The sequence below is a fragment of the Sciurus vulgaris genome (genome assembly GCF_902686455.1).
Source record: "Sciurus vulgaris genome assembly, chromosome: 5".
NCBI classification, from domain to species: domain Eukaryota; kingdom Metazoa; phylum Chordata; class Mammalia; order Rodentia; family Sciuridae; genus Sciurus; species Sciurus vulgaris.
The window spans coordinates 114,790,974-114,803,076 of record NC_136465.1 but is presented as its reverse complement, the minus strand read 5'-3'; the positions used below and the strand labels follow the sequence as shown (position 1 = coordinate 114,803,076).

Sequence of the window (12,103 nt, the reverse complement as noted above, 5' to 3'; positions counted from 1 at the left end):
ACTGAATTACTCACTCTGCCTCATTTCCTTATCCACACAATGGAGACTGAATACCGATCATTTCCTCTCCACTCTCCCATCCTTCAAAACCACAGCGAGAAATAAGATTGACAAAATCAAAGATGATCTAGTCATTTCTCTGTGTGACTGTCCCTATGATAGAGACAAGGGGAGGAAAAGCAGGAAGAAGGGGAAGGAGGGGCACTATGGACTCCCTGTCAGACTGTCACTAGTGCAGGGGTTGGAGAGAAAAATATACTCCACTAGAAGCAGACTTGAAGCTCTCTTGATGGGGGCATGAAGAGTTGGGTGTCCCCATCCTGGGGAGGAGGGATTGTCTGTGAGACTTCTGGAAGAAGGAAGCCTCAAAGAAGTAGGAAGTAGGGCTTCACAGGATGCCATGAATGCCATCTTGTTCAAATGTTCTTTAGCATCCCAGCAGGACCGTGAGCTTATTACTAAAAAAAAATAGAATGTATGTATGTTGTGTTTCTTTTGAATCTCTGTGGAGCTTGTCATAGGATGGACACACAGCTGCCCCCTCATTAATACTTGTTTGAATATAGCAGGAGGAGAGGACTCAAGAAAAACTTACTAGCCAGGTGTGGTAGCACACACCTATAATCCCAGGGGTTTGGGAGACAGAGGTAGGAGGATCACGAGGTCAAAGCCAGCCTCAGCAATTTAGCAAGGCCCTAGGCAACTCAGTTAGACCCTGCTTCTAAATAAAATATAAAAAAAAAAAAAGGGCTGGGGATATGGCTCAATGGTTAAGTGCCCCTGGATTCAATCCCTGGTACCAGGAAAAAAAAAAAAAAAGAAAAAACATTAACTAAGCACTTACATAGTCAAAGCAAAAGTAGTTTTCACACACGAACACTTTTTATACACATAAACTGAAGCTCAGAAAAGTTGCATGACATGCCCAGCATTCCACGGCTCATCCTTGGCTGGGCTAGGATTCAAACCCAGTTCTTTCTATTCCCACAACTTCTGTCCACAGAAGATGGAGGGCTGGCCTTTAAAGTCACTTAAGCAGGGTGCACACATGTGTTCACACAGGCACACACACAGTCATGCTCCAGAAAATCACACGTGGCCTATAAAACAGAACGGAAAGCTTAAGAGCAAAAGACTAGGACAATTGACACCAGGTGGATGTCTACGGAAGTATGAAGCAGACTTTTCAAGATCTGGAGGGCCAGCCTGATGGGGTGGCAGGAACCAGGCAGTAGCTTCTGAGAAAATCCTCAAGCGCAGGAAGCACGCCCAGAACGGAAAACTGAATCGCAGTCGCTTGTATTGACACAAGGTGTTTGGACAGGAGGGAGTTGGTCCCAGGCCTAAGAAAGCGGTTTAGAAATGAGGCAGTGTTTTTTGAGTCCATTAAAGGAGGCATGATTAGGACATGACTGAAAGCAATTAACTTGCTTCTCACTGGTCTGCTGATCAAGTTGCAACTGGAAAGGAGTTTCCACATGGGGGAGGGAGACAGGGAACCAACCAGTGACTTTTCTGTCATTTCCCAAGGGGTACTGAGTGTGAGCTCAGGGCTGGCGAATGCCTAGGGGATGCCATCAGCAAGGCCCCCTTCATTAGTGATGCCCCGCCCCTCCTGGGTGCCCATAAAAGCCCACGGACCCGCGGCTCCCCAGCTGCTGTCTTCTCCATTCCCTTCTGGCGCCTACATCAGGAGCTCTTGGCCAGCCCTCCTCACGCACCATGTCTCGGCAGTCCACCATCACCTTCCAGACCGGCAGCCGCAGGGGCTTCAGCACTGCTTCGGCCACCACCCCAGCCTTGGGTCGCTCCCGCTTCAGTTCCGTCTCAGTGGCCCGCTCCACGGGGGGCAGTGGAGGACTGGGCAGGATCAGTGGCACTGGGGCTGGCTTTGGAAGCCGCAGCCTCTACAACCTGGGGGGGACCAAGAGGGTCTCCATTGGTGGGTGTGGCAGCAACTTCCGAAGTGGCTTTGGCAGCAGGGCTAGTGGTGGATTTGGTTATGGGGGTGGCATTGGAGGAGGCTTTGGTGGCCCCGGATTCCCCATCTGCCCTTCTGGAGGCATCCAAGAGGTCACTGTCAACCAGAGTCTCTTGACTCCCCTCAACCTGCAAATTGACCCCACCATCCAGAGGGTGCGGAAGGAGGAGCGGGAGCAGATCAAGACCCTCAACAACAAGTTTGCCTCCTTCATCGACAAGGTGGGACAGGCTTCATCTGTCTCGTTGCTTTGGGTGAATAGACTACGGGGAGAGCCTAGTCCAGAGAGAGGGCCCTAACAGCAGGGTCCCCTGAGAAGCACTTCAGTCCAACAGGTACCAGCCATGCAGCCGTGGCATTTTCAAGTCAGGCCAGCTGGTTCACCACGTGGAAATGTCCCCTTGTCCTCTCTGGGAGCCTTGGGTGCTAATTCAGTCAATGTGGAGAACAGGAGAGCTTTCACCGAAACCCTAACCAGAGCAGGTCGTGTTGCAAAACAACCCAGGCATCAAGGTTTCCCCACAGAAACTCTGGGCGCCTGTACCCATTCCATGGAACCCCTATGGGACTCTGAGGTAGCATCATGGACTTTCTCATTTGGGGGTTGGAGTTGTCAATTATATAGTTGCCAGTTGGTCATTGGGTGAAAAAATATCTTTTTCTCCCTCGTGAATTGTAGTGTCTAGTTCTACCTCCCCAAGATTTTCAAGATTTGTTCTCTCTGCTCCCCTCCAGGTGCGCTTCCTGGAGCAGCAGAACAAGGTCCTGGAGACCAAGTGGACCCTCCTGCAGGAGCAGGGCGCCAAGACCGTGAGGCAGAGCCTGGAGCCCCTCTTTGATACCTACATCAGTGACCTCCGTCGACAGCTAGAGGGGATCACCACGGAGAGGGGCAGGCTGGACGCTGAGCTGAGGAACATGCAGGAGGTCGTAGAAGATTTCAAAGTCAGGTAAATGGGAAACAGGCTCCTGGCCACACACGGCCACGCCAGTGCTCCTTTTTCTGAGGACCAGAGGGGTCCAAAGGAGCAAATACCAGTGCCAGTGGAGAGCTTTGGAACTTATAATCATGATCCCAAAAGGTCAAGCAGCATTGTGGGGTCACAAAGGGACCTTCATCTCATGGGTAACTATTAACAAGGAGGTCATTTTATCTGTTGATATGACTGCAAAGGTTTGCCAGCATTGTCTAACTAAAAACACTGCTCCTCCTTCTAGAAGCATGATGCTATTTCCCCTTTGGCATATTATTTAATTCTATTGGGCTCAGTGATAGAGAAACTTGCATTACTAAGGTGGCGTTAGCTCAGGAGTGAGGAGAGGTAGCAAGGAAGAAGTGGGGGCTTCAACCAGCCCCTCTGACCTTCCTCATGGAGGCAAATTTGGTCTGCACAGTAGGGAAGGTAGCCAAAGGGAGGGGACAGTTCAAGCTATCTTAGCTGGCGTACCTTTAGCTTCCGAGTTTGGGCTACACCTATTTATGAAAAGCACACTGCTCAGTGGTCACCCTGAAGTGCAGGGAAAATATATCAAACTCTACCTGGAACAGGGTCCCGAACAAGCGAAGCTTCCTCCATGGTTTTAGCCGATACTTGAGGCAGCAAACTTTTTTGACAATTAGAATTGTGCATCTATAAAGGGATGACATTGCCCAAGCACGCATTTCTACTCCCATTAGTTCCATGCTCACCTTCTAGCCTTATAAAAGTTTTTTTTTAAACACCTAACAGAAGAAATTATCCCCCTTTTATAGAGGAAGAAATAGAGGTTAAGTGAATCACCCGAAGTCAGGCGCAGGTCAGCCACAGAGCTGGAAAGGATCTGAGGTCTCGCAACTCTTGCTCCACCAGCCTGGGAAGAGTTAAATGGAGATCTTGCTCAATAACACACCACCTGGCCCCTGTCCTTACAGGTACGAGGATGAAATTAACAAGCGCACGGCCGCTGAGAATGAGTTCGTTGCCCTGAAAAAGGTGAGTGGCGATGTCTCCCAGAGGAGATTTAGCACTGAAGCCTGAGTGTGGGGTACCCCGACCCTGGGAACACCCAAGAAATGTTGCTCAGTCTTGAGGCTATCAAGAGAGCTCAAACTGCCCGAATGCTTCCTCAGTGTTTAAGGCCCCAGTGAAGCAGGTCCGGTTTCTGTTAAACCAGGGAAATCAAGTCCCCAGTCTCAGTAATGCCTCATTCCCAACCCCGAAAACCCACACTGAGTTCCCTAAAGTTCAAGCTAGAAGAGCCAGGAAGGACTCTGCTCTGCTGCTTTGGGGTTGACTGCTTGGGGCAGGGGTCTCAGAGGAGCCTCTGGTGTTGTTGCTGCAGGATGTGGATGGTGCCTATATGAACAAAGTGGAGCTAGAGGCCAAGGTCGACTCTCTGACGGACCAGATCAACTTCCTCAGGATGATCTTCGAGGCAGTAAGTCTGCAAGTATTTTTGTTCCTCCCAGGTCTGGAGCCTAGAAAGAAAAGGGTGTGACAGAGCATCATTCACATGGTGTCTCTACCCAGCACCTTGCCCAGATGTCCCAAGCTGGGGGCCTGGGGGATAGTGGGGACCAGGGAGAATTGCTTGGAACTTTGTCACACTAAACTAGCCCAGCTCTGAGGCTTCTTCCCCGACTCCACGGCAGGGCAATCCTACCAAGGAGGATGTGCCAATTTCCAAATTTTAGGTCAGTGGGTAGCATTCCCAAGGACCCCAGGCCCTCCCTTCCCCCTCCCAGAAAAGTTCAAAAAGGAAGCTGCCCTTCAGCTCCTTGTCCAGGGGCCTCTTGACCCCTGAAGATGCCTTATTCAAGACCCTGCCCCACTGAAGACTGAGACCCAGGTCTGTCTAGAAAGGGAGAAAGGGGAAGGAAGTGATGGAGTCACACTATGTGACTTCACCTGTTCCTGAAGAAACCTCTCATGCTGGCATATGAACAAAGAGATGTCCTATTCCAGTTTATGCAATGTGGACTCAGAGGGCACTACACACCCTCATTCCCAGGGAAAGCATTCTAACGGGAACCTTGAGAGCAGACACTGGGGAAACATTCCCACCACACAAAGCAGTGGCCCAGAAACTTCCCAGGACAGGATGGAATCCCTCCAGGGACTGGGAGTACCCCACAGATAGCTGAAAGAATCTCTGCTGGGGACAGCAAAAAAGGAATTCCTGGTCTAGACAGTAGTCACGGTGGGGATTCAAGATCCCTTCTTTCTATGCCTGAGTGACTGAGTGGATGCCCTGCAGGAGCTGTCCCAGATGCAGACCCAGGTCAGTGACACATCCGTGGTCCTCTCCATGGACAACAACCGCAGCCTGGACCTGGACAGCATCATTGCTGAGGTCAAGGCCCAGTACGAGGACATCGCCAACCGCAGCCGGGCAGAAGCTGAGTCCTGGTACCAGACCAAGGTGAGTGTGGGCACCTCCGTGATGGGTCCCAGGGTCAGTGTTCCCTGAGATTCACATCATCGCTTCACTCAGGAAGCATTTCCATTTCTTTCAACTTGGCAGGAACATCTTTGGTGCTATGAGCACCTAGCTTGGGATGCATGTGGAAACAGTATGTTGGGAGGGCAAGGCTGGGTGCTCAGAACCCAGAGCAGGGCCCACAGTGCTTACCCTCTGGGGGAGCAGGGGAAACTCTAAAACAACCAAGAAACAGTCACAGGGCAGTTTCTAAAGGGCATGTTAATTTCATTCATATCTACTGAGCTCCCACCATCTGCCAAGCAGGGTTACAGGGTTGAAAATGAATAAACCACAGAGAACCCAGGGTCTGGGAGGCCGTGGAGTAAAATGGGCAGTCATGGTAGAGAAAAGAGGACATTCATAAAAAGCTTCCATTATTAAAAGAGGTGGGTCTTTAGCCCAGTAGGGAAGCAAAAGGAAAAAGTTTGCAAAGAAGCAGGAAAATGTTGAAGACTGATTGAGCAGCTGGAAGGCAGGAGCGTGCACTTTGTGAACAAGAGAGTTTGTATCTGGAAAGGGGAAGCGAGGGTGTCCAAAGGCTCAGCTGGTCTGAAGGAGGTTCGGCTTCAGAGCAGTGTAGTAGATTTGTAAGACCAGCTACCTGCCAAACCTAGGCCCCTTCTGGGAGCAGCTGCTCACCAACACACTGGCTCCAGGCCCTTGCACGGTCTTAGTCCCTTCTGGTGAGCAGCATGGCAGAAAGGAACGAGGGTATCAGGTGCCAGGTGTTTACAGGGCAGTTCCTTGGCAGTGAGCAGAGGCAGGGTGCCCTGCACCCCGAGGTGCAGTGACTGAAGTTTACAGTGAGCAACTCCTTGTGTTGTTGGGAGTTGTTGTTCCTGCTAGTCATGAATACCTAGAAACAGGAAGCTGAGCTATCCTGCACGTTCAAAACTGAACAGATCCTTCTGTCAGGAAAGGTGTGAGTGTCACTCTGGTATGCCAGAGGATGTAGAGTGTAATGATTTCTCCTAAAGGAAAATGTCCCGGATATGCACTATTAGACCAGGAACCACTGAGATGGGAGACTCTTTCACAAAGGTCAAATTGTGTTGCCTGTAGCCTCTGCAGCATCAACCCTGTCTCCCTGCATTTCCTCCCTGTTCCCCAGCACTAGTGTCTGGAAGGTACCAACATTCAAGGGCACACTTGGTCTTGATGCACACCTAAGGCCAGGAACTCCCCAGGGACAGTGACCAAATCCCCTCCTCCCTCCTAGAACTCGCCATGTTCTCCCTTGCCCCACGGTCTTCTTACAGGCTGTTTCATCTTTCTGGAATGTTCTCCTGACGAACTGAACACTTCAACCCTTTCTTCCCATCCTTCAGATTATAGATCAGACATCTCCATCCCTGGAGATACTTTCCTTATCACCCCATCCCCACTTCCAAGTCTAGGTCAGGCTTCTTTATTATATTCTCGAGGACCCTATTTCCTAAAGGACACTTTATACCATTTGAAAGCATAATTTTGGTAACATGCTGATGTGATTCGTGGCTATCTCCCTCAGTGAGCTGTGAGACGTGGGGAGCAGGGTCCTGACTGTGCTGTCACAGTGTTCCCAGAGCCTGCTACCTCCTCGGCAAGCAGAAGTGCTCAAGGAGCACTGGCTGAATAGAGCGAGTGACTGGGGAATGAATGGGCCTGCATGTGGCACTCGAGGAGTGCCGAGGCCAGGTACTTGGCTCTGTGACTGAGTCTGCTCTGGTCTTATCAGTACGAGGAGCTGCAGGTCACAGCGGGAAGGCATGGAGATGACCTCCGCAACACCAAGCAAGAGATCTCCGAGATGAACCGCATGATCCAGAGGCTGAGAGCTGAGATTGACGGCGTCAAGAAGCAGGTAAGATTTCAACAGGGTCAAGAGCGCCTCGAACGCTCATTTCTTCAGGGTCTTCCTGCCACCTGACAGGACTGTACCGTGATGTACCATGCCACCAGGGGCTGGCAAGGCAACAGGACTCAGGCTTCCTCCTTTTCCTCCAGTGTGCCAGCCTGCAAACGGCCATCGCTGACGCAGAGCAGCGTGGGGAGCTGGCCCTCAAGGATGCACGGGCCAAGCTGGTGGACCTTGAGGAGGCCCTGCAGAAGGCCAAGCAGGACATGGCCCGGCTGCTGCGTGAGTACCAGGAGCTGATGAACGTCAAGCTGGCCCTGGATGTGGAGATCGCCACCTACCGCAAGCTGCTGGAGGGCGAGGAGTGCAGGTGAGGGGCAGAGGTCCACCTCCATCCTCCAAGCAAGATGAGCTCCCTCAGCTGCCTGGCCATACCACAGGGCTCAGGGTGCTGCAGCCCCCTCCTCCACTGAAAAGGGGACCACAACACAGGTGGAACTGGGCTGTGACAAGAACTTAAGTGCAGTTTCCTTCCAGGCTGGTAAATCATTTGAGGAACAACTACGTTTAGTACCCCATAGAACTCTAACACTTCAGCAGATCCAAGTAATCACATTCTATCAAAGGAGAAATTTGGTTACATGGCAAATCTCAAAATGTGCCTTAAAAGGCTCTGGACTCAGCATGAACTATCCTAGTATTTGGGGCTTCTAGGTCTACCACTACCCAGCTATGTAACCTTCAGAAAGTCAGTTTCCCCTCTCTGGCCCTCAGTTTCTTCAGTGATGAAACAAAGGGGCCAGATTATATATTCCCAAAGCTCAGAGGGAGCTTGTCGTTCCTTGGTGCTGTGCCAGTTACTAACTGTATAACCACAACTTATTCAAGCTCTCCACATCTGTGTTTGCACCTATAAAAGGGGGATCATGATAGTTCTGACCTCATGTGGTATAAAAAGGGTTAAAATAGGAGACTTTACATGAAATTCTTTGAACAATGTCTGGTATGCTACCAGTGTTCAATAAATGGTAGCTAGCATTTGGTTAAAGGCTGTAGTGTTAGATGAACCTGGCTTCAAATCCAGTCTTCTGACCATTGGCCAGTTAATTAACCTCTAGAGCTTTAATTTTCCCTCTGTAAAATTAAGAGAATAGTACTTACCTAATGGGGTTGTTGAGAGAACTAAGTGGCATAATGTAGGTCCCAGGTATTCAATAAATGTTAGCTCTCATTAAAGTTCTAAAGTATGCATTTATGAGTGCATACCAGTTGCTAAGACAATAAGACTGATTGTTGATATTATTATTTCTATGACTCAGACTCTCTATAATAACCTCGGTGCTGGCCTAGTGTATGACAATAGTCCCTTGTTGAGAGAGAAGTCTTGTTATAAGACAAGCCCTGCCTTTCCAACTGACACCGAACTGTGGTCAGCTTTCATTTCCTTAGGATGTGTGACAAATTTAAATCAAAAATGTGTTCCTGAGATTATAGGTTTTATTTCTATGAACCTCAAACTCCACATTATTCCACTTATCAGATTATTTTAATACTGTATTTACAAAATTTCAACTTGTGTAACTTCTGCAATAAACATAATAAAGGGTTTTTAAGGCATTTAAAGTAATTGCAAAAATGTCACTGCAAATGGCCGCAAGCTGCTGGATACAACAGTAACCTTCCCTCTCCCCTCCTCCCAATCAGGCTGAGCGGAGAAGGAGTCTCTCCAGTTAACATCTGTGAGTATTACATCCTTTTTGTGTCATTTGGAGTGTGTGGACTTGAGGGATGGGGAGGTGGTGGGCTTGCAGGAGGAGAAGACATGAGGTATTAGAAGGAATCCCACTGAAAGGTGCATTCTGAAAAGGTTTAATGTTTTGTTGTCGTTGTTTTTAGCTATACATGACAGTAGAATGGGTTTTGACATATCATACATACGTGGAGTGTAACCTCCCATTCTGGTGGTTGTACATGATGTGCAGTTACACTGGCCGTGTATTCATATATGAACACAGGAAAGTAAGGTGCCATTCATTCTCTCTTTCCCATTCTCATCCCCTCTCCCTTCATTTCCCTTTCCTCTAATCCAATGAGTTTAAGGTTTTAAGTCTGTCAAAAAGAAAGCTGAATTAGGAGAGAGGCTTTAACATCACATTTCTTACCTCTTTGTGAATAACAGTGCCACCAAAAGGTGACCAGGGTTTTGCTGTCAATGTTCTGCATGGGTTTTAGAAAATCTCTGCCATATCTCCCACTTCCCAGGATTCCACACCTGTCTCGCTGGGGCTACGAGTCTAGCTCAAACCTCCAACAGGAGGGTTTGATGTACACAGAACTTAGAAAAATCATTGATTTACCTTGGGTCTCTGGAGGTAGCCTTCATGCTAGGCACCAGGGCCTGGACCATCAGGGGGCCCTGCCTCCAAACAGTTAGGGGAAGAGCGAAGTGCTTTGCTTCACCTTGAAGAGCATAATCACAGGAAGTCACCAAGGGTTAACAAGGCAGCCAGGGCAGCATGGAACACAGTAGTTGGGTATAGTGGTCCCAAAGCAGGAGAGCTGTTCCCAGCATGCCAGTAAAAGCAGAAGTTATCTCTCATAGAGCTCAGTGCTGGCATCGTGAGGTCAACGGAAATAACTTTGGCAACTCACAGTCTACAAGTGAGTTTGGTTTTTTGATGAAAGATTCATAAGAGCAATTGATTATGCGAGCCAGTGATTCTAGAAGTCAGAGCCCTCTGAACCACCCCAGTTTGCTTCTTCCTTCCCTAATTCCTGGTCTAGTGGTTCCAGACACCTTCAAAACTAATTTGGGGGAAAAAAGGGCATAACATTGAGGTTCCTTTCTCTTGCATACACTTGGAGGTCTGTGCTAGTCTCCCAGGGCTGCTGCAACAGACAGGCTGGCTTACAACAACAGGAACGTGTGGTTCACGGTCCTACAGATGACAAGTCCACCACAGGGCACCCGCTGGACCATGCTCCCTCTGAAACTTGTAGGGGAGAATCTGTCTGACTCTTCCTAGGTTCTGGTGGCAACCATCAATCCTCAGTTGTCCTTGGCTTACAGCTGCCAACTCCGATCTCTGCATCTGTGATCATGGGGCTTTGTCCCCATGCTTCTGTCCTCACACAGTTGTCTTCCCTCCTTCAATAAGGACCAGTCATAGTGGATCAGGGCCCACCCTAAAGACTCGATCTTAACTTGATTACAGCCACAAAGATCTTATTTCCAAACAAGTCACATTCACAGATGCTTGGATTTAGGAATTCAACATAGTTTTGGGGAGGATGATTCATCGCTAAGAGTTCGTTTTTCATTTCAGTTTCTCTTCCTGCAAAGCCCAAAGCAGGATTCTAGAGTGTCTAAGGTAATGAGTGGTTATGAGTTAGGAGAACAGGTAGGTAGCAGAAAAGGGACAGAGTTGACTGAACAACAGGTTCATCTTTGGAGTTTCAAGAATATTCCAATTCCTTTCTGGGATTTGAGTGCCAAGGCTGGGAACAGCAAATAAAGATCAGGTGTGCCCCCTATGAGTTGCCAGAAGGAAGGGAGACTCCAGAGCCAGGTCCAGAGAGGGACCCAGTATCAGATGGAGTAGCAGGGAGGCTGTGGCCGAGTCACAGGGAAATAGCTTCCTGGAGAGCGCAAGTCTCCAGTAAGTTCTAGAAGGAGAGGAGAGGTACCAAGTAACAAAAGAGAGATAGAAAGCCATTCTTGGAGAATGGGAGAACACCCAGCACTACAGCTTTGGAAAGGCAGGCTGAGGCAGAGGGCAGAATCTCACTAAGCAGCTGGGAAGACTGCAAGGAGAAATCGCTGCCAGCGAGAACACCCTAGACCCACCCCCAGGACCTCCTCAGGACACAGACCCTGACAGCCCTGGTGTCTTCCCTCCTGTGCTTGATTCTGATCATGTCTCCTCTCTCCTGGCAGCTGTAGTCACCTCCACCGTTTCCAGTGGCCATGGCAGTGGCAGCAGCATTGGAGGCGGAAGTTTGGGTCTCGGTGGGGGCAGCAGCTACTCCTTCACCACCAGTGGTGGGCACAGCCTGGGAGGCTCTGGATTCACTGCCAGTAGCAGCCGGGGCCTGGGGGGCAGTAGCTCTAGCGTCAAGTTTGTCTCCACCACATCCTCCAGCAGGAAGAGCTACAAGCACTGAACACAGCCACACAGCACCCTCCCCCCAGCCTGAAGCCTGTTTGCACTCAAACCTAAACCTGGACATCCGGGTCCTTCTCGTTGTCTCCCCTCTACAAGGTCCATCTATGCTGCTGGGAAGCCTGGAGACCTGGCTGAATCCCACTCCCTGGCAGAAGGCAGTCCCCAGGCTGGTCCTTGCACCTGTTTTGTGCTAGCTATGCAAAAACCAAAGCCCTCTTTCTTCCAAGGTTCACATGAAGCCTATCTTGCAAGGCCTGGTCAGTCTCTCTGAACCTCTTCAGTTCCCCCTTCCTCCCTCCCTCCAGTTGCAGTGATGGGGAGCCTGTGTCTCCAAGGCTGTCTCAACGCCAGGCTGTCCCTGTCTGTCTCAGGGTGCTTATAAGCTGCCTGCTGGTCTGAGTGCTCCTGTTCCCTCCCTGGAATGTGTCTATTAAATGCATGTGTAATGTGTTGGCGTCAGGCCCTCTGTTTGCAAAGCTGACTGGCCCAGGGCAATCCCCCTCCTTCCCAGGCTGACCCAGCACAGGTCTCCTCACAAGCACACTCCCAACACATCAGCCCTTACCCACTTCTCTCAGAGCCAAGAGGGAGGTGTGGGGAGGTCAGGAGAGACCTCCAGGCTTCCTCCCCTAGCTTCTCCCATTTCCTCTTACCTCT

General features: G+C 49.9%; 1 protein-coding gene across 1 annotated transcript; it reads left to right on the top strand.

Moving 5' to 3' along the window:
* The first annotated feature begins 1,645 nt into the window (after positions 1 to 1,645).
* Positions 1,646 to 11,894, top strand: LOC306661734 (keratin, type II cytoskeletal 75). The gene is made up of 9 exons (XM_079140885.1): positions 1,646 to 2,202; positions 2,717 to 2,931; positions 3,894 to 3,954; positions 4,304 to 4,399; positions 5,219 to 5,383; positions 7,161 to 7,286; positions 7,430 to 7,650; positions 8,985 to 9,019; positions 11,218 to 11,894. Exons 1-9 carry the CDS (start codon positions 1,723 to 1,725, stop codon positions 11,442 to 11,444), a joined length of 1,626 nt encoding a protein of 541 aa, XP_078997011.1. The 5' UTR covers positions 1,646 to 1,722; the 3' UTR covers positions 11,445 to 11,894.
* The last annotated feature ends 209 nt before the right edge of the window (positions 11,895 to 12,103 follow it).

What these genes read in the sequence shown, in the direction of transcription:
- LOC306661734 (XM_079140885.1), top strand. Translation starts at nt 1,723, where the DNA reads ATGTCTCGGCAGTCCACCATCACCTTCCAGACCGGCAGCCGCAGGGGC. An exon ending in GTAGAAGATTTCAAAGTCAG is followed by an intron (nt 2,932 to 3,893) that starts GTAAATGGGAAA and finishes CTGTCCTTACAG; the next exon opens with GTACGAGGATGAAATTAACA. An exon ending in AGTTCGTTGCCCTGAAAAAG is followed by an intron (nt 3,955 to 4,303) that starts GTGAGTGGCGAT and finishes TTGTTGCTGCAG; the next exon opens with GATGTGGATGGTGCCTATAT.